This window comes from Scophthalmus maximus, chromosome 13, assembly GCF_022379125.1.
Source record: "Scophthalmus maximus strain ysfricsl-2021 chromosome 13, ASM2237912v1, whole genome shotgun sequence".
NCBI lineage: Eukaryota > Metazoa > Chordata > Actinopteri > Pleuronectiformes > Scophthalmidae > Scophthalmus > Scophthalmus maximus.
Window position 1 is genome coordinate 22,851,523 of NC_061527.1, and position 23,289 is coordinate 22,874,811.

The 23,289-nt window shown below is 40.1% G+C and overlaps 1 protein-coding gene across 2 annotated transcripts in view; it reads right to left on the reverse strand.

Annotated features, from left to right (window-relative positions):
- LOC118318635 (inactive N-acetylated-alpha-linked acidic dipeptidase-like protein 2) overlaps positions 1 to 23,289 on the reverse strand; it is a 398,478-nt gene that overhangs the window by 245,565 nt on the left and 129,624 nt on the right. For both annotated transcript variants that reach the window (XM_047336974.1, XM_035648477.2), the window contains 3 exons: positions 21,324 to 21,500; positions 16,532 to 16,709; positions 15,297 to 15,458 (listed from right to left, as the gene is read on the reverse strand). In XM_047336974.1, the coding sequence (XP_047192930.1) occupies positions 15,297 to 15,458; positions 16,532 to 16,709; positions 21,324 to 21,492 (509 nt within the window). In that variant the 5' untranslated portion in view covers positions 21,493 to 21,500. The remainder of the gene's footprint in view (positions 1 to 15,296; positions 15,459 to 16,531; positions 16,710 to 21,323; positions 21,501 to 23,289) is intronic.

The window sequence follows — 23,289 nt, forward strand, 5'->3', positions numbered from 1 at the left end:
ATCTGAGCCCCAAACTCCTGAGTGAAGAAATAAAACTGTAAAGTTTAACTTATTGCACAAGGTCCTAGTGAGAATGAGAGTAGGGGTTCATTTGGACAAGAGCGGATTTCTACCTTGATAGTGGCATTTTAGAATTATTGTTCACAGATTTTTGGCTTGTCAGCTCAATGACATTTGCACTTTGACCAGTAACTAAGAAAAGGGGTATTGGTTGATCAAAGCACAAAAACATAACATGTCACTGCTGCATGCAGTCCTTCTATTCATGCATATATATATATATATATATGTATATATAAATGAATATACTTGAGTGACTCCACTAGCTCTTCTACCTCTTGTTGAGTACATACCTTGTAGCCTTCATTTTTATGTGTAGTCCTATTGAGGGCTAGCCTGGGACCCAGCCAAATTATGGGAGCTCATTTAATTTGCTCTGTCAGACTACGTCTGGATCCCCTCCATTGGAAAATGATTTCCAAGCGGCAGATATCTTGCCTGTCTAATCACAATCGTCTATCTGATAATGGGCGGGGTTTATACCATGGAGAGAAGTGACTTTTGCAAACAACCAAGATGGCTGCTGCCGATGAACAAGCATCCACTTTCTCGGCGGAATCATCATCATAGGCATCTCCTCTCAGTACCCTGTAGTCTGTTGATTTTTTCACGTCGCTCAACAGACGTCAAATGATTCGTTTCTCTCACTGGTTGTAGGTCTATCCAATTGTGTCTGGAGGCATTTTGTTCAGTGTCTGATGGTAATGCCTCTTGGAAATCGAAAATGAACAGCCTTTGAGTATTAGTCTGGCTATGCCAGGTTAATTGAGAGCACTGGTTATCCGGATATGGTAATCTTGAAAAGTCTGTATCTGGATCAGGGTGATCCAATTCAATGCTGCTTTGAAATAGCAGGATCTTTGTTGTTTCATCCTGGATTGTGGTTGTGATGCTCTCTAGTTCTTGGCTTCCTTCCAAGGTGTAAATCCTCAGGGTGATAGACTTTTAGCCAAGTACCTCAAGGATCACTGCTGCTGTGGTGTATATCACCTTGTTAATTGGCCACAAAGGTTCCAGTTTGGTTATAGTTTTCAATCTCAGGTCAGCTGCCTTTTGTTAATGGTATTGTAGGGGTTTGTTCGGTCTTGGAACCCAATCTCAGAGTTTCAGGATGATGATAGCTCCCCCGTGACCTTTTGTCCTGGCCCCCCCTTGCCATATAGCATATTTGTTGTCCAAGCCGGTTTGACTCTCCTGATTGTGGTTTCACTCATTTATATTACTGTTACTTTCAGATTGTTTAGATAGGTTTTTGTGAAAAGCAAATGGTCAGTACACGTGAGAAGAAAAGCTATCAAAGAGGCAGCATCTTTGCTTTCAAGTTAAAGTATACTTATTTTTTTTTAAGCTCTGGTAGTTTACAATTTTAAGATTACTATTATTACAACATAATGTTATATAAAAATTGGCTGCTTTGAATATCACAGCCTCTAGACATCTATTATTTTACTATTCTTTTCAACCTTTTACACTTGTTAAGGTCTGAATGTGGAGGAGCTATCTTTTAAGTTTGGTGCCTTCACAGGCTCTTCATGTCTCTGCAGTGGCACAGCTGCTTCTATCAGCCTCCCAGCAGCCCTGCTATGCCTTCAAAGCAATCACCATAATGTAAATGCACATGGGAGCTCTACATTGTAGAATCCAATTATGGTATGCATTTCGCTTGTTTATTGAGTTCTTTTGTTCAACTTATTCAGGTTCGCTTTCATTCACAGTGCTGTATGAAGCACCAGGAGATTGCATGCTATATTCTTACTCCTGCAGTCCTCAAAATAGGATTTGGCTTTCTGCTGCACAGCCATACAGCTTAAATCAAACATTACTGTGTAACCCCTGCAAAAGAAAAAAAACTTTAGATGTGAAATATCTGTTCTTATGATTATGTATGCTCTGCACTTGTAGCATGCAGCTCCTTCCTTTATTACGAATTTGGTCTTAGTTTTATAGGTGTCACCATCATTTTTTTTAGTTAAGCTGACATTGTAGTAACTAATTTCTGAGATCCGGGAAAGCACTGCTACAGCTTCGTTCAACCATAAATTGTAATTAGTACCATCATCAGGTCAAAACTTTAATTTGTCCAGAACTTTGGTTCATAATCAAATAAATGCAGTACCATTAGCTCATCAGCCTCAGCTGTAGTGTGTGTAAGCAAATGTCAGCATGCTTACCTGCTAAACTACGATGGTGAACATGGTAACCGTTATACCTGCATTAATCAACAGCATGTTATTATTGTCACTGTTAGGCTACATCCACATTAATACATTTGTGTGGCCTGTTTTTGAGCACCTTAAACTGAAAACTTTGAAAACATTGCTGGCCCCATTTAATGAGAGAGCTCAGGGCCTGCTTATCTGTCCGGACGGGTCGGAACTCAGTCGGAAATGATAATTCATCCACTCGTATTTGTTTCCTGATGGTCTTACCAGTCATAACATGATTATTGTAAATCGCTTTGGACAAAAGCATCAGCAAAATGAATGTAACGTAACTCGGCAGTGAATGCAAAACTTGACTAACACTTACTGTCGGTAACAGTTCCACCTCGCTGTCAGTCCAAAAGAAGAAACGATATCCCTGCTCCTACCTTTCACCGTTGCTACTATTTTCTGCAACTAAGCAACAAAATGCAGAGTAGACAATGTTATAAGCATATTCTGGTCTGTTTATATGGACAGAGATGAATTCTGATATGCAGCTGAAACAACTGTCTGGACATAGATTGTTTGAAAATGCAGTTTTAAGCTCAAACATATTAGTATGGATGTAACCCCAAATGTAACCCCAGAATACTGTTTGTAAATTAGCATTTACAAACAGTATAACATCAAGTGATACCAAATTAATTTCACTTGCTTTGGTGCAAATGAGAATGGTTCTGCATGTGGTGGCCACAGACAATTTCTCTCGCCTTCTCCTTCCTGACTGATTCTTCTCTATTTCTGTGTTCTGCCAGTGTCCTTGTCACTACTGGTAGCATGAGGCGATACCTGCAGCCCAGTCAGGTAGTGCAACTCCTCCAGGATGGCGCATTCATATGTGCTATTATATTATACCCTACTTGTTGTTACCATGGTAATAAAGAATGTTTGCCAAATCCTCCAGTTCTGAATTCTTTAGGATTACAACTTTAATATACTGTGAAGTGTACATGCTGGTCTCTTGCCCGAGCAGCAATTTCATCCCACACAGAGTCCCTCAATATAGTAGGTCTCACTTCCTCCGCTCTTGGAAGTAAACACAGTATCCAGGAAAACTAGACACCAATTCAGTCAGTAACTGAATGAAGGATTAACAATGATCATGGTGAAATATGATTGACTATAAAAAGGGGGTTATTGTGGCACCTCAATCTCATTACCATGGGTCTTTTGTTTACAACTCCCTCTTTCTTTTTTTCTTTTTTTACATTTTAACGTTACATTTTTAACGTGCCCTGCTGTGCTTTTATATCTTTTGTTCTCTTATGACATAATCTTCTGATTTTATCTTCATCTTCGATCTGTTTTCATTTTGCATCTGTATTGCTTTGTAAGGCACTTTTTTTTCTCCTTTTGTTCAACGCACACACACACACACACACACACACACACACACATATATATTTATTTCTACTTTGATTGATAACTTTGTGATTATCTACTTCAGTGTTGACTGTGAAGACATTCCCTCCCAAAGGTCGATCGGGTTTCTACCAACAGGCGATGCAACGATCTGTGGTGATGACAACAAGGACGGGACAGCTCTGTGCTGCAATGGAGCATCTGCCATCGGCGATGGAATCTCTTGACACTGCAACGAGTTTCTTGCGTGAGGTGATAACAATGCTACCTTTGGCCACTAATGAGGGAAAGTAATGTCATTGATTATAACATGCTGTGATGAAACGGTCAATCAAATCAGACTAATTGAAAAAAAAAAAGGTTTTGTGGTGGACAACTCAGTGGAGTGTGAATGCACTTCGTACAGAGTGGCAGGGTCAGCCTCTTGGTGAAGCATGTGTCACAGTGAATAGTGTCAAAACGTCTATTGGAATTCCCGATCTTCTGCAGCATCACCCACTTATCTGCAGCAAATGCATCTGTTTTCCTATTGTGTGTGAGCCACACATTTCTGCTGGAAGGTTTGAGTGATTTATTTTCCAAAAGCAACAACCATTTGGGACATTTTGAGCATACAAAGCACCAGCAGAGAACTTCGATAGTCCGGGAAAACGTCTAAGGGGAAGATCAATGGCCACTGGAGTTCATTGTAACCGCCGTATATCCAAACAAGCCAGCAGCTAGTATAATGCCATTTATTATTATTGTTGTTAGTAATATCAAATGTTTGGCTCTCTGTTCTGTGGCGTATTCCAGGCAGGTAAAACACATCAACGAAAGATGGCACACGTATGGCAGGTAGTCTCCCTGACTGAATTTTTATACTAAGCATCCTCTTTACGAGCAGGCTGCAATGATGTTTCCACCGGCAAGCAATGATGACAACTTTGACTGCAGCAATGAAATTTCAACCAGGCGCCGCTGCGTTTCCGAGCATGCCAATGAGATTGCAGACCAGGATGAAGATGTTTCTACTCCTTCACATCCCCATCAACATTCAGCCTGTGAGTTGACACACATTTAGAATGAATCTGATTGTGAAGGGTGGACAGGTTCAGAGATGTTTAATCACTCAACGCTCCGTGGCGAAGACATTTGTAAATGATTAAGCGATGAGGAGTTTATTCTGCTGTGACACTGAATTCACCAATTACATGACTTCAGATGTTTTTGTGCAAGAGAAGGAAAACAGCACCAGAGGATTCTCTGATAATCTGAGCGAAAAGGGTTTCTACGAGACAACCCTTTCATAATGATTCAACCGCATATTGGAAAAATCGACTTGGACCATCGCAGCAACAGATTAAGTAAGTGGCTGCATACATCAACACATACTGGGGCATATTACTGGTAGCCATTGTGCTGTAACCACAGATCTTGGCGCGAGTATTTGCATATTGAAGCCCGGCCTCGACTGAGCAGTGCTCACTCAGCAAAAACCCCATCAACACTCTCCCTCAGTCGCTTATTTATTCCTGCTGCTGCTGCTCACTCTTTCCTCTCTGCTCACACCACCGTACACCAGCCACATTTTACATAGATGACCAGTCTTTCCATTCAATTTTGACTGACACTTGTTGCCCCCAGATGAATTATTAATTTGAGTCCCCATGGGAGGGTTTGGTCTATCTTTTCTTCCAACTAGACCATAAGTTATATCGCCTACTAGCAGATTACTCAATGCAGGTCACCACCCAACACAAAGTGAATGTGAATGGATATGTATTTTTTCATATTAAATAGATAGTTTGCAGATGTTACCCAACAGAATTAGTTCATGGACTCACTCAGTGCTATGGTGACCTCTGTGACCTTGATCACTGAGCACACTCCAACCATCAAAGAAAACCACGCCGTGTATGGACCTTGAGAATGTTTTGTAAAACCAGTTTGCAGGGTCTAGTCAATCTAAAATATTTGACAAGTGCTTTTCCTGTTAACATAAGAATGGTTTGCCAATAGAACAATGACTGGAAAGAAAGAAATCTGACACCTTTGTATCACAAAAGGTTTCAATCTATCACATAATTAACGATCATTGTCACCATTTCTAAACCAGGCTGTTGCCAGTTCCGAGGGAATCGACACCATGCTTGTGTACCATGGCTTGAGATGCTCCCTTTCTGTCTCTCTCTACCTCTATTGGTATTCACTTCCCAATGACTGCTCACCCTTTCCATCTTCATTTGTGTCTCACATCTCCCTCCAGTGTAAGGGTTGATACGATACGCATCAACGATCCGATCAAAGATACATACCCAGCAACTACCAATGTGATACGATTCATAACCCGATCAACGCAACGTGATTCAACACAGTGCGTTCCGATGCAACACAATGTGAGTGGACGATGCAAAGGAATGATCCCACGCAAATTATTAAGCAACTAGAATTTTAAACCTTTCACAAACTGGCCTTTTTTCACAAATTCTGTAAAAGTGTTCTCTGTCCATTTCAAGTTTACAGTACAGACTTTTAATAAACCTGGCTCACAGAGTTAAGGGGGTGGTCAAGATTAACAACAATAAGGCACAATATGAAAAACCATACTTAACACTCTTAACAGGAGGAAGGCTAGCTCACCAGTGAGTAGCACAAACCAGTTTTTATATTATATTATCAAAACATGGAGGTGGTGTTTGAAGCCTTCGTTCTCTGTAACAATGTAAGACTGGATATCTTTACAAGTAATGAAGTCTCAGTTATTGTCTTTGATCGAGTGGAGCTGTAGGAAAAACTTGCGATAGTTTGTTCACTGTCACCACCGGTCTTCGGGGTAGTAGCTGTTAATGAGACCGAACCCGAGGCGGGGGTCGCTGGTTAACTGACAGACGCCTCCACGGTCGCACCGGGTCGTCGATGCAGATGAGTTATCAGGTTAGTTCTACTGCTTGTGCACTTAACAGCAGCACGGCACATTTTGCAAATTGCATCAGACTTGTCAATGTTCCTGTCTCTATTGTGAAACTCATAGCGTTCCCAAACTTTTGCAGTTCACAGGTGGTTAAATCCGCTCAGCCTCCTTCATGTTTGTTGCGGGTCAGGTCAACGTAACGTAGGTCCAATTTAGGAGGAATAAAATGATCAAAATATCAAATTATTGGGTCGGTCACATTTCCAAAGAAATTAGATTTCACCAATGCAAACATTTAATAACCGATGCATCTCGATTTCTTTCCGAAATTCGACCACCCGTGATCCCTTCATGACAGCAAGAAATCATGAGAATCAAATATGCCTTGTCTACATTCCAGCACCAATCACTGCCAATTGAACATTAGAAAAATTTAAATGTAACTGCTGCAAATTGCATAATGTCTCAGTTCATATGCCGTCTTACTTATTATGCGGTGGATTTGTATTCATCTATTCTGCATCATCGTGCCGTATTCGCAGTGCAATGTTGTCACACCAAACACAGTGATATTACCATCTGTGTTGCTCTGACAGTGGTAGCGGTTTGAGCTCGCGTACAGCAGCACGTGCAGGAAGCAGGCACAGAGATGCAGCAGCATGTAAGTGTGCGTGCATGTCACATAGACGGTGCTTCATGTAACACAGGTTAACGGGAAAGCTTAAGCAATTGATGTAACTCTGTTCCTGTCAAATAATTATAGCTTCTACGTTATTTAACCTTCATGATCTTAATGTGATTCTCCTATCACATTATGAGTACTTAGACAGCGTTGATGTCATGTCAGTGTCATTTTGTAGGTTTAATTGCCTGGTACAGAGTGTGTAGTGCTCATTAGCAAGCGCAGCGTCAACAGTCGGTCTAACTGTGGCTCTGACTGCTGCAGAGAGCGGCGAGGGAGACAGCACGAGATCGTATGAGCGAAAGACAAGCTGTTCGTGAAATGAAGCAGGATTTGGTGATCCTCCAGTTCTGGTTTTGGAGAATTACAAGACGAAAATATGTGTTGAAAATGCTCTAACGATACCAAGCCCAGCTCAATTACACGTTTTAACAAACACAAGACAAGAACTTCATATCAAAGGTGTTGCTGTTGATGAGAGATGATGTTGAGTTGCATTATGGTAAGTGTTAGGAGTCTATGTTTTTTGGAGCTTGATGCACATGAAGGACAAAAAGTCAGAAATGCTTGGCCTATGATGCAGTGGGATGTTGTCTACAAGTCCTCCAACACTACAGCCAAAACAAACAAACAACATCCATTTAATCCATCCGTTATTTTTCCTGATTAATCACACATTTCTTGGGTCTATAAAATGTCAATGGCAATTTCCAACCAGTACAAAGTGACCTCTTGAAATTGTCCATTGTATCGGTTTTGGAATTGTTTGCTTGATAAATGGCTTACATGATCAAATGATTACTGAAACATGATTAATGTGCTGGTGAAAGACAAATCAATTGAATAGTCTTTTCACTGCTAATTCCTGTTCATGGCAATCTCAGTTTTTCTGATGTGTACTATTTTATCCGAGGCTATTCAAATGTTTGAATTTGTTTTTTTACTGTGAGGAAATAATACACATTTACCCCAAATTAGGGAAGAGTGTAAATATCAATATTTTAATATGAGAATCTAAAACAGACACATTTGAGATCAGAAGTATCAATATTTTCGTATGGATCAGAACACTGATGACACACACATTACGTGTGTTAAGCATTAAGCTAATGTCCCGCGAACCCGCACAGTGGGAGTGGCATCTACAGTACCGAGCGGTATCATGTACGATGGTCAGTCTGGCGGTGACAGATAATGTGTGCAACATAGAAAGATATAGACCAGGGATGGGCGGCTGTCTGCCCCCGGGCCGCATGAAGCCTGCGTCGACACTCAGTGCGGCCCGCGAGTCAATTTCCAAACATCGATAAATTGTTGGTTTCACAGGTGTTGGGAGCAAGCGGCCCAAGTGACCACATATGAACCGGATCCCCACCGTTAGAGTGCGCTCCCTCGATATGCAAGAGGCCGAGGAACTGCGTTCTCATCTGGTCTTGACGTCATGCCGACGACGACGAGAGACATGAGCTGCCAGAAAAGAAAACTGGACCGACAGAAAAGTCACCAAGCACAAACACTTTATTTTAATTGTTGAATGTTTTTTTTTTTTGTTGTGCACGTGTTGCGGTGGTCAGAGCTCTAGTCGAGTGCTGTGCGTGCTAACCTCATTCGCCGATACGAGGTCGCCAGAGGTCGTGAGTTCGAGGCCACCCAGTGACACATGATTGAGCTGTTTTGTTTCTGAATAAAAGCATTTCTAAATGCATTTGAATATGAAAAATAGAGATGTTGGTAAAATAAACTTTGATTACCGTTATATATTTAGTTGCATTCGTTAATGTAGTAGCTATAATTGGCTAATTGAATAATGGGGTTACAATATTCTACTGGTGGAAGTGCACGTTCAAAATCCGGCCGTCTGGATGTGTGTCATCTAAGTTGCCCATCCCTTCTACAATGAAGCAACGGCACAAAACATGTTCAGCCCCAGTGGATGACTTCAGACTTCATGCAACTCCCCTCTGGACATACAAAAGGTTTCATACGCCTTTTTTCCCCACTTTGTTTTGAGACTTCTAAACAGTTACTGGAGCTCATCTTTATTGGGCTCACCTTTATCTGGAGAAGTTCACCAGAAAACCTGCACGCGAACGTGGACGGTGTAACTGAATATTAACAGATAGACTATAAATAATACTACATATGTGAGGCTCATTATGTTTAACATCTAATTGAGCTAATGTTCAGGAGACTTCATCCAACTGAAATAGCGAGCGCAAGTGATGTTGCTAGGGTTACATGCAGTTTCACACACTAATGATGAACTAATGATCTTTTCCTTGGTCTGTATGACCGTGATATCAGCTGTATTATATATTTTACTGCATCCTCTAATATGTCCATGTTACAACATCCACAAGTGTCCGATATACAGAAGTCCTCGAGCTACCGTAATGAAAGAACAGAGCCACTTATTCAGGTGGTTTCAGTGATGAACACAGCATTAATGAGAAGAGCAAGAAAGTACGGTGATGAGAGGGTGGATTAAAACCTGTCGACGTATGGATTACACCGGGACAAAGCTCAGACACACTGTACACCTCCAGAAGGTGCAATTCACAAACCACCTCATCGTAAATTAGATGCTATCACTACTTTGTGTTATATTCGCTCTCTGACTGGCGTCCAGGGTCTTACATGTCGTCTTTCCATCAGTGGGTTCTTGTTTCTGGAGAACGGTCAGCCGCCTACCGCCTCCCCGCAACGCCTCTTGTTATCCCACTACCTGTCCACTTGATTATCATATCACTTGCCCATAAATGAATCAATCATTTCAGGAGTTTATCCTCCATCTTGCCATGGATTGTTGTCATATGTGGCCACTGCAGCAAACTACTCACCACCTCTGGAAAATATGATCTTGCAAAAAATTTGCCATGAATGAAATTATAACTTTTTGTCATTTTGTTGCAAAAAAAAAAAAAAGGTTTCTTAGAATATGAAGCTGCTTTTATCTCCGGTTTGGCCTTCTATTCACATATGTATAGCCACACACAATTTAAAAAAAATCCCTTATTTGAACAGTTATTGTTGTATATGAGCCTTGAGGAACCACGCAAATTCACACTTCCAACATAAAAAGAAAACAGGAACGCTGTGCTTATAGTCACGTTTATCATGCTCTATGCACATATGGATGTTCTTTAACTAAAATTGCAGTGTTTCTATATCCAGTACGCAACTTTAAGACACAAAATCATATACTGTATACACTTGCATCAGACCTGCATGAATACTAAGGTTGGCTAATTGGGCCGTACCATATTCTACCCAAGATCCTGGGGGTTAGATGTTTCTAGTGAGCTCTTTTTTTGTAATTATCTTTTCAACAATGGTGTTTTGATACTGTTAATGTTTTTTTGACTTATGCTGACATGTTTTGTGGTTATTGTTGTTCATTTAAATAGTCTTATCTCAGTCTATCTTCTTGTGTGTCTGAATGTATGTTTTCCCATGTCTCAGTTTGTTAGGTCAGTAACTTTTCTCTTGTTAGTTCCTAACTTTCTTTAAGTTCTGTTATGTTGACATATTATTATATGGGCCCAATATTATTGTCTTGAGGATTTTTTTTGTTTTGTTTTCATTTTTTGTGAATTAATAAATTAGCAGATCCATTAAAAGAAACCACTTGCTCGCTGCCTGGCAGTCTCCAAGATCAATCATATCACTTTATAGACATAGATTTTTGCCACCATTTTATTTTGAATTCTATGTCTTTGAGCCAATAATATATGTCAATGGTGTTGTTATGAAGCCATTTATGTGCCAACACACCTGAACAGCAAAATCCTTTCAGCCCCTAACATGCACGCATGTACATAAAATCTTTTCATTTTCTGTCATTATCCCCAAGACAACTTTGCATGAAACTGGAGGCAGATATTACTAACTTGTGGACTGTATTTAATAAGTGGTTCATATTATTGCTTCGGGAGCATATAGGACTGTAACCTCAGCTGTGACACTTAGTCCTCTGAGGAAACAAACTCTGAGTGGGGAGGACTGTGAGAGATGAGGGAGTGAGAATTTAGCTCCACCTCACTGATTAGTGCGAGACGCGGCTGCACCTCCGTAAAACGTAATGCTTTTACCGAGACACGACTGAGTAAAGTGATCTCACCAAGCAGTTTGCCTTTCAGCCCACTTTCAGCTGTTGTCTCATCTCAATCTCATTCAAGGTAGCTTTCGTGCAAAAAGAAGAGGTGCGAAATAAAAACATCCAGAAAAACCTACAGCTCATCTGAGTGTGTGTTTAAAATGTCAGAATATATGACAGTTTTCCACATTTAGCTGGACAAAGTCAATTAGCAGCATAATCAGCTGGACAGAAAATACTGAAGTAAAATACAAAGTTTTTGACTTGGAGGTTCTCTTCAGTTATTTATCCAATTATTTATTCCCTCTCCTCCGACCAACGAGTGAGGGGCCGCTGTTATGTCTTTATTATTTTTTTTTTGAAATCTTCCTACTCACCTGCTTTTAACTGTTACCAGCATGTTGGAGCTTTTCCACACACTGGTGGTTTAGATCTGTTTTGTTAACTTGAGTTTTATTCTCCTTCACTCTGTATGCCCTGCTGTATATTGTTCCCTAGCACCTCTGGTTCTCAGGATGACACCATCCACACAACTAAGTCAAAAAGGAGATTCACAGAGACCTCCACTCGTTCGTGTTACAGGACAGGGCTCCCGTATCTCTTGTGCAGTACAAGTGGGACCCAAGGTTGAGCTCGGGAGCGGAATATGTAACAACTGGAGGAAGGTACAAAATACATCTGCAAGGATGCACTCTGAAGACCGTGGAGAGAGTCAACCAAGGCCTGAATTAGGTGGGAAGAGGTGAGGACACAACAAGCATATGGCGAGTCAAGCCGATGCACTTAAACCAAAGTAATTGGTCCGACTCATGATTTTGTGAAATTATAATTATAATACTGCATTTATGGGCCATACAACTGTTAACTTCTTAACGTCTGTGTGGGTCATCTGTCTCCTTGATGCATCTAGTCTTGACAATAAATATTACTACTTCATCCCTCTCCACAAACATAATCCCTTCAGCCCGCAGGACTTCCCTCACAATAGGGTTTAAGAATTTACATCAGACAGAATAGAATCTTGAGGTTTGCAAGGCATCCAAAGTGTTAATGGACAAGGTCAAGAACACACGTTTAGCTCATTTTACATATTCGGTCAAAGAAATATGAAATAAATGTAGTTTCTTTTGAAGCTGTATGTTGGGGAGGGATTTAAATAACTAAGATGCGCAGAAAGGCAGAACGTTGTAACATTTGGCACTTTAATGGTTGGAATAGTGGAATACGAGGTCCCCATTGAAGATGCACCATTTATCCTTCATTTTTTTAGCCAACAGAATATGTCTTCATCTAAACAGAGAGCGGTGAAGGCACAAAAGAAGAATGCACAGCTGCGAGACTCTCAACCTTAACAAGATAGTGATCCATGGCGCTTGTTGTCCTGACGCCAGCACAGCAAGATCCATATCAGCCAGATAGAGATTTGTCACCCAGAGACGTCATGCAGACAAAATCAGTCGCAAATACAGCCTCGAGGTCTCATGAACAGCATCTCAAGGATTAGCACCCCACAAATAATAATCATTAAATGAGAAGCACTCAGTAAAGTCTAAAACTAAAGTTGTTTGTTCATACTTTTAGATATGACTGGGGGTACTTGCAGATAATAGAAAACACAAAAAAACCCATAAAAATAAAATTCACTTCTCTGAAGCTGTGACATTCTTTATTAAAGTACAATTAGCATGATATGTAAGCATTAGACAGCCTAACATACTAACAGCGGGAAACCATTTTCCAGGGATTTGAACATAATCCAGTTTCTCTCAAAGTAGCTCTTCATGCTCACACCCCTCTTTGAAGTGTAAATTCAAAAAAGTATTGGATGCTACAGTTTCTGAAGTTTCTACACTGGCAATTAAAAAACATATGAATTCTGCTATGTTTTGACTTGACATCACATTAAGCAAAAACAGAACATTGGAGGTCCTTTGTCTGAGAAACAAGGAAGCTTGGAAATACAAAATAATTAACACTATCTGTCTGCGCTAAGTACTTCCTTTATATTCCAAACAATACACATGTTGATAATGCTCGCTGGAAATGGAGCCATGCAGAGGCAGACATAACAATCACCTAATGTAAGAGAATGGCAAAAAAACAAACAGCAATTAAATAACACCGAGATATTTCCCCTGTCTAGTCATGCAAAGCTGTTAAAATATGCGCCCCCTCTGCCATCTTCTCTGTTTAATAGGTCCTTTCATTTTTGGCTTTCACTTTGTTCGCCGCTTCTCCCAGACTCAACTACGAGATACCCAGGAAGCCTTATTTGTCAATTTCCTCTGACTGATAAAGTGAATAACTCAAGGGAAACCGCACGGACAGTGAGCGGACCATAATGGTGCGTTCACAATGGACGCAACGCAAATTATTCGCACGAGTAGATTAAATACAAAGTCAATGCAAAGACGCAACAAGATGCGAATTTCGCTTCAGAGAAGTTCAGACCTCTCAGTTGATTTGCAATAAGATGCCTCTTAGTAAGATTCTGTTGAAACAAGGCCCTTATGTGCTAATTTAATCCTCTGTATTGCGAAAATGCAGAGTATAGTAGTTATTGTACAGTATAGGTCAACAACAGGCCACAACACTTCAAGGGCACAAAATACTGTGGGGCTATGTTGTTACAGTTCACGCTGATCTGGCACAGCAGAGGCCGCAGATAAATAAATCATAACAAATGATATATTAATTAACTGAGGATTAGTTGGTGGTGAAAATAACCATTAAATTTCATTAGTATTCTCTCGCTGTCATCCATCGACAGACACTAACACTCCATTATCCTCGCAGATGGCAGAGATGCAGTGTGTGTGGGTCTGGTTTTGGATGGGTGTGTGTGTAGTGGTGGTGGGTGGTGTTTCTGGCACCGTGAAAATAAAAAAAGCGTTGAAAACTCAGAGAGAAACCATGGTGACACGATTGTCTCAGTTCAGTGGCAAAGCCAGTTATCTCACAGAGACACCCACCCCATGATCCTGTGGCTTGGAGAAGGCAGCGTTCAGGTTGATTGAGGTTCGTATCATTGTTTAAAAAAATAAATAATAATAATAGTTCAAAAAAGATTTGCTACCTGGTTGATAAGCTGTTATCTCGTTTCCATTCTCACACTTAACTATATCAGAGTCATTCCCTACATCTTTATCTTTGGATATGAAACATAAAAAAGTTCAGACTTGATATTGATTGTGTGACATCAAACTATGATCCTCTCTGTTTGCATTCATAAGTGTACGAAACCTTGGAGAGTAGGACTTTTCCAACTATATCTTCTGTCATTCTTTTCTTTCTATATTTTCTTTTTCTAGTCTCCATCAGTAAACTTTCTTTCACCAACACTAATAAACATTTATACCATTAAAAAGGCTTTAATTCCTTCCCAAATAACCCATATGAACATTAGGGATGGATTAAAAAATAAAGTCTTAGGTGAAAGTGAATTATAGATGATATGCTTTAGATGCATTGAGTTATGACATCTGCATAAATGTGACTTTCTACTCAACTGTTTATCACTTACTGACTGACACAACATAATTATGAGTCAACAATAGCAGGAATGCTCCCAAATCTTAAAAAATCTGCAGTTGTAAGTGCGCAAAAATCACACAAAGATAATGATCAAATGTTTTTTTCAGATAATGAGATCAAATTTCTATACACAGCAATTATTAATAAGATGATCTTCACAACATGACACTGGCTGATTTATGATGACGTTTTCATAGCAGATAGACCACACATTATGCTTCCTGTTTTCTGTCAGCTCTTTTTCGCACCAAGCATACTACCGTAGGAACAATAATAAATAATTATCCAGTCCATTCATCCCTTAATCCGTATGTTTTCTATTCAACAAGCCTTTGTGATCATGTATTGAAAAAGGTTCTGAGTGAGTACCTCCCTTGATTTTCACTGTGTCTGCAACAACAGTGCCATTTCAGTAATTCATTTATTTATTTATTTTTTACTTGAAAAAATAAATTGAGAACTTACTTCTGCAGAGTGTTTATCTTGTCGGCAGTGATTCCTCTAAGCAGCTCCTCCAGCAGGTCTGAGCTATCGGATGGGGGGACAGGTGGTTTGATGTTAGGTGTGTGAGTGAACCAGCCAATCAGCAGACCCAGGACAAAAAGGCCCACTGCTGCCAGAAAGTACCTGCCAGAAGGATGAGGGACATGTTGGACATGAATGAAGATGTTAAGTTGTTTCATTGCATAGTATTCTGCAGTGGATATTCTGGAAAGAGCTAGAAATATGCTCTGAAAAAAGTTAGAAAGTCGCCCTTTAGTAAGAATCCTTTTTTCCCCAAGATACTATTCCCAAGGTCAAGAAAGAACTCTAGCTCCAGAGATCTTGTGTACAGTGGATTTTCACAAGTCGTTTATTCTTTCTGTGGAAATGGAGAAAAACTGACAAACAGAGTCCTTCAGGTCCTTCAGGTCCACTTCGAAGGTAAAAAGTGCTTGTGCTCGATGTGCAATTTGACATTTGACAGGCTGCTATTGCCTTTTCATAGCAGCTGAGTCGGTATTGGTGCTCGTGGCTCAAAAGCTAAAGGTATCATTCAGGCATTGACACCACACGTTGGTGCTAAGCTAGATAACACACATACTCTACACCCTCTCCATCCTTGCAAGTACCTTGTCAAATGGATGGGTGTCTAGGAATGCGCTAGAGGCCCTCAGGCCTCACTCTTCCACTTTCCGACACCGTCCTTTGATGGCATTTGAATGCACGACTTGCAAAGAAAGTAATTCCTCTCTCGTATCAAACATGGCAGTCTACGGGCGGAAATGGCTAGTCAGGTTTAAAAAAATATATATATATATTAAAAAGTTCATGAAATGTCCTTCGGTGTTTTTTACTTTTTCAATATATTATGTCATATCAGTTATCCACTCTATGACGGTTCATTGAGACAAATGTACCCTCATGTACTGTGATGGACACACTGTACATTCGCAATGCACTCTTTTTTTTCTTCCTCGCTTGGAGAGTGATCTCTTGAACAACAACACAGAAAGATTGCATAGCCAAGTGTCCAGTTACTATTGAACCAAAGCAATTTGGGCACTATGTGTCCGAAAACTATTCTTTCTCTATTGATGTAAATAAGGCTCAGACTTGACATGCTACTGTAATGAATGGTATTTGTTGAAGCACAAAGCATGAGGTCACATCACCATGGTGGTGTAGAAAGTACATATTCTGCATGATTACTGAATTACCTGAGCAAGAAGCAGTGGAGTCGCCGTTGGCCTTTATGGGCAGGGGCCCTGGTGAAGTGGGAGATGTAGTTGGGATCTTCTTGCAGTCGTTCAAACCGACCATGTGGTGAAACTGACACTGATGGCTGGATAGGTTCCATCAGCTCAGGGTCAGGATCGGGGCCAGGGTCTGAACACCCTGAAAATGATAACCATGGGACATCTGTAAAATCTGTTGAATAAATCTCGGTCTTTTTCTCGGTGGGTTGGAAAAAATGGTGATACATCACAGTTATTGTATCGTTACCTTAGATCAGACATATTCATTATCATACGGTTGGTCTGTTGGTTGGTCACTCCAACCCTTGGGTCTAGACTGAAATATCTGGACAAGATCACCATCATTGAGAAATACTGCACTACCCACAATCCTGGTGGAGCTCGATGTTACCACTGAAACACTTACTACACCCGCAAACTTCATGACGGCCAGTGATGCTGGGTTGCATCATACCTCGAAAGTCAGACCTTGTCGTTGGGGTTATACCCCAGAGCTCGAAATTACAGACATCCGAGTTGGAGGTTGTAACTGGAACGCTCTGAGGGTCACAGGAACCCCACCAATCTCGACTTCCGAGCTCTGAGTTCCAAGATGCAATGGAACGCACCATGAGTAACTGCTACCACTGCTATCACTGTAGCGCTCTATTGGTAAATGTTGGCATGCTAACGTGCTAAAGTAAAATGATAATTGTGGTAAACATAACACCTGATGAACATCAGGGGCCTGTTGCACCAACTGGTCTTTACTAAGACTGGACCTAACTGCTAAGACCGTCTTCCTTGCAACCAGTCTTTAGAATAGACTTAACGCCGGTTGCACCAACCAAACTTAAGACCCGTCTTCACTACACCTGGTCATAGCGATGAGCATTCATGTGAGTGGCCAATTATTTGCCAATACACAATGATCCCTGTGATAGATGATGCTCAGAGTGATCGCTGTCATGGACCACAGAACCGGTAGGGCCAAACATACTTTTGAACATCAAACATTAAATCCATCGTAAGCCATTGCTACAGCCTCAGAAAGCAAAACATTCTGTTATCTTAAAAGGTATTGGCTAATTGTTTCATGTGATGTGATTGGAATTTTCACAGTAACATAGCATTCCTCTTTTCATCATAGACTCTGTTAACCAGAGAGCATTGAGGGATCTTGAACTATTCTGTAGGGACTGTAAGGGATTGTTATACAATGCACTTTTTGTAAAATCAGCAAATATTTCCTCATGGTGCACTAGATGTCTGAGTTTTCTACACAGCCCTGGTTCTTTGAATGGGAAACCCAAAAAAGAGGTGCGGATCGCACCACAAAACACTGTGTGCAGTGTGTAAACCTCACTCTACGACACCTTAAGAGACGTGCTAGTGACAGACACTGTGACTCAGGGGTTTTGGCCTCCTTGCTAGCACATCCCTCTCCCATGCCCAATGCTACAAGTTCGAGCACCAACCAGTGCGGTCAGAGAAACAACAATCAATCTTTCTCCAACATTGCATACTCCCCATTTAAAATTAAACCATCAATAGTTTGCGATTACTGAATAATGAAATGATTCATATGAATAGATTTTTTTCGGGGCAGTACCAACAAAAGTTGGAAATGAGAGTGTGCTGATGGGCCCGACCAATTTGAAATGCGCCTATTAATTCATATTATATTTAATTTGCCCAGCCGCCGACATCTCTCGCATTAAGCTGACACTTGGTGAACCACACACACCAACGTCACTCGGAATGCATTTGTTGTGTGCAGGTGTCCGCTGATACAGAAACGGAGCAGAAGAGACACAGACATAAAGACAAAATATGACGGTTTCTGAGCCTGCTAGCTTATAAAATATTTAAAATCAAATGTTTTGACATCTCTCCAGTAACTAGGGGCAATGAGGGGACAAACGAGAGAAAGAGAGAGAGAGAGAGTTTTACTCATCACATCGAGTTGCCAACTACTTTATTTGCTTTTACTGGCTCATAATTTGACTTTTGCCTGCTCCTGACCAGGCGCAATATTTACAACTGGTCTTAGTGAGGAGAATTCATAATGCATGTGTGTGTGTGTATGCGTGCATATCTGAAATTTATAAACAAAACTGCAGTGCAACTTTGTTTATTCAGTAAAAACTAGATGTTTATTCAAATGACTAGAGGCAGGTGTGGAGAGAATCCAGGTAGTGTAGAACAGAACCCCCTTTGAGTCTGGTCTTTCATCCTACAGAGGTTCTGAGATATTTAAACCTGTATTGTTCCATGTGCCCTTTTTGTTGCTTTTATCCCCAGTTTCCTGATTGCCATTGTCATACCCATGATAAATATTTTGTGCAAGCGGCAGATGTTTATGTAGTCTAGTTATTGAGTTTAGAAAGGATATGACCAAAGGTAAACACACAGCTGTCATAAGTTAAAGTAATAGTTATGATTGTTACATGTGTATTATGTTTACCTTATTTCACCACAAAATTTTGCAAAAGAAATGAACTGGATATAGAAATATTAAAAGGAGTAAACAGAAAAAAGAATTTAGGGTCAGTGGACAGTTCATATGACATTGGTAGTAACAATAACAGTTGTTTATAAAGAATTTTAGTGGCTCCTTTGTTGTCTGTTCTTCTTTCCTCATTTCCTTGATTAAAAATGACGACATTGGTGGTTCTCTTTGCCCTGGAGGAGCCATTAGCAAACACTGGTTGGGAAATGGAGCTATCACATAATTGAGAAAGGCCGCTTGACAAAAGATATATTATAAGTTTTGTCATGGTAAAAAATCATTGATCAGGGACTCTCTTATTATTAATTGTGCCTACCAACCACCTTGTCTATTATTTGTACAACAACAATCCTGGTGCTGTTTTTAGAATTCCAGTCAGGACCTGCTTTCAGCATGAGAGGAGCTGCTTTATTCAATTAAATTTTGCGGTTAAGTAGCCCAGTGAAAGTGAGTTCAGGAACTTGACCTGACCAGTGCATCCTTGCAATTTTCCTCCATTACTGAATCAGCTAACGTGTAGACAATTTGTTTTCCAGGAAACACAGCCAACCACAAGTTGTTGACCTGCTAGCATGGGTGCTTTTTAACGTGATGACTCTCAGAGGCCTCTCTGAGGTATGTTGCGATCACAGTGATGTAAAAACTTCTTACACCAAGCTCACAATACACATTTAAGATCATATTAGAGATCAAGAAAAACTAAATATTAAAATACATGAAAGTTCAGCCTTTATGGTATTTTCTTCCAGCGAGACAGTTGGAGTTGGTTATAACTTACCAAACTCCAACTGTTATGGGGAAACTGTAAATGGGAAATGGAGTAAATACTTAATGCTGAGTTTTGAAACAATCAGCCCACTTTCTTCAGAAGGCATTTGTGAGGATAGAACACTGCCACTGATACAGAGCTCCAGGCACAATTCAATTCAAAGCAGAGGAACTCAAGTCTAGCTTTAGGATACTTAGGAAGTTTCCCTTTTTTGCAGCTACTGTTTTGTGGCAAACTTCTCACATTAAATGCAGTATTTTTCCTTTTTCTTACAGTGACATGTCTCAACTTATGCGTAAGAGTTTGTGAAAAACATTCTTTGCAAAACATATTTTAAGATCATCAAAAGCACGAGACAGAAAGTTGTCTGAAATGATTCTACCATTCAGAAAAATATATATATTATACAAAGTAATACAAAGATCACAGAATCAAATGCGCACTATCAACATGATATATCATACATGTTTCCAGAAATATCATGCACATCAATGCATGATGACTCTGGTACGTGCATGTTGTGTAAACAAACCAGTACTTATAACATTATGGTACGTCACACCAGAAAATGCCATGATAGATATAATAGTGTACAATATAAATCAGATTGTCAACCAGTTTGTTTAAGTAATATTCTTGCTGTTAGGAGCTGTTAGATTCTCATTTTTTTATGAATAATTCACAGACTCATCATGCTAACTGTCAACATCAATCAGACAATATTCATTTCCGTTCAATGCGTTTTAATTGTCCCGTTAGTAGAACAAACTAATCACCTATTCATAAACACATACTATTTGCTGTATATTGCAATTGTTGCTGTATCACAATAGCTTTTTCCATAATGGATTTTGTCAGATATAATTTATTTGTCTGCCATGGCAATTGAAGGGAAATGTGTGATCTGCTGGTCACTGTGGCTTCACACTTGATGGAGGCATGTAACTGATTTTGATACAAACTTGTCCCTAAGAAAGTACACATTATAATAGTTCTGGTACTTGAATATGATTGTCTGAGCTGCGTTTGAACCGATTGCAAAACACTCATCTGTGACCGCATTCCATCAGTCTTACTGCTCCAAACTTTTTTTTTTTTAAATATCTGATTTTGTTGCTGCTGCTTGGGAAGCACCGCCGTACAAAAGCTCTCGGATGCTAGCCTAGAGGTAGTAATTAGCCTTGCATGGCCAGACCAATTTGCATTTGCGAATGAGTCGAGGACCTTTCAGTTAATTTTCAATTTCCAAGGGGCGTTATCAATGGCTGGAGCCAAAATGCCTCCAGATGTAATTGAACAGACGACAACCAATCAGAGCAGCAAAACGTGTGAGCTTGTCAACTCTGTCAAACAACTCTTTGCTGTTCTTGAATCACTGCGAAGCAGGGCCTCTTGGAGCTGTTTGCTTTACTCTACCGAATAGGCAGAAATGTCTTAACTGGCATTGAGATTAAAGGAAATAGGGAGCACATGCAAATTCAAACGAATCCTACCTGATCTCTGGCAGTCTATGTGTTGCATCTGCATGCGGTCCATGCTGGGTCCTGGCTCCTGCAGCTCCTCCTTGTCCAGGTCCCAGTCCAGATCCAGACCTCCAGCGCAGTGCAGAACCTCACCAACCAGTGGGCCACCCTGGGCGTCACACACCTTCCTGTATGCCATGATGTCACCTAGAATACACATGCATCACATTTTCATTCACACAAATTACAAATTGCATAGGTAAATTGTTTGTTGTTTTCAAAATCTTTCTAAAAACGTCCCTGGGGTCACGAAAAACTGACATTTAATATCTCACACATTGATCGCAGAGTCAAAAACCTAGATCTAGAACTGTCATTTATCCTCTGTTGAACCATGGGAGGAGAAACAGAGACCCTTAACATGCAGAAGTCACTATTACGTAGAAATCAAACTCACTTTGCAAGTGAATAACTGCTTAATAGCAGGTAAAATTGAATGCTTTCATTTCCTCATACTTTTCTTATGGGAAAGCCATTCCTCATCTCTAAATTGATGAACGTCAACTGGATTTCTTAAAACTGCAAATGTAAGGTTTGACAAAAAAAAATATCTCAACCCTTGGTTGAACAGTGACACAAGATTAGATTTAGAAAAAAAATTGCAGTTTTAAAAACAGAAACTCTGTCGTAGTGATAATGAAGAAAATTACATTGTGAAGACAAGTCCTGGTTGAGTTAGGAGTTGTCTGAGTTGACAAACCTGGAAAGTTATCACAGTGGTCACCGGCCTCCAGGTAGAAAACATAAAACATTGGTCAGTGAAGTGTGTTGCCAATTGAAGTTAGAGGAGATCTACCCTGAACATAGGCCATTAACACTGTTAAAAAATGAGTACAGTATCAAACTGTCTTCACTGGAGATGATTCTTTTGTTGCTCCGGAGACTTCGTCATTGCCAGATATAAGCACAACAAAGTCAAAGATGAATGAGAGGTGATATGGTCGAATTGCTTATGAAGTTTCCTAAATCTTGAATGGACCCGGACGTATTTCATCGGCAGCAATGATAAGAGCTGTTGGATTCTCTAAATGCATAGGAAATGTGCCTCAATGCTTCATTTCCTTTCTCCTTCAGCATAGGGTACACTGGACTTTCCTATGTGAAAGGAAGGGAAAAAAAAACGGCACACAATTCATTGCAGGAGCAATCTTTAACGTGACGTGCCATGAACTGACGTAAAAGATGAATATGACCCAGAATGACGCAGGTCATCGTGTACGTTACAGTAGCCTAAGAAGCATTTACAACTGATGTCACACCGTTCTAAAACACAGTGAAAAATGCTGGATGGAGCAGCTGTGCTTTTGTAGTCCAACTTCAGAAATTTGAATTTTCACCACGGGAGATGCACGTCAATAACATATCGCTGTCGCACGTAGTTTTGTGTAGGTCAAGGAGTTGTAGATTGGAAAAGACGATAGGAAGGACAATCTCAATCCAACTGCTATGTAGGAATAGAATATATTTTAATAATTTTAAAAAAACTGCAGTGAAACTTGCAGGCTGGTATTCAGTAAAAACTAGAAGTTTATTCAAATGACTAGAGGCAGTTGTGGAGAGAATCCAGGTAGTGTAGAACAGAACACCCTTTGAGTCTAGTCTTTTACCCTTCAGGGGTTCTGAGATATTTCAACCTGTATTGTGCCATGTGCCCTTTTTTGCTTTTTTTATCCCCAGTTTTCCTGATTGCCCTAGGATTTTTGGCAGTATTTCACCACAAGATATAAATATTAAAAAGAGTAAACAGAAAAAGACTCTCGGATCAGTGTACAGTTAATATGACATTGGTAGTGAAATTACAGTTATTCATAAATAATTATAGTGGTTGTTTTTACACAATGTTGTCTGTTACTCTTCCTCATTTCCTATGAATAAAAACATTTTCCAGTCAGGACCTACTTTCAGCATGTAAGGAGTTGCTTTTTTTCCAATTTAA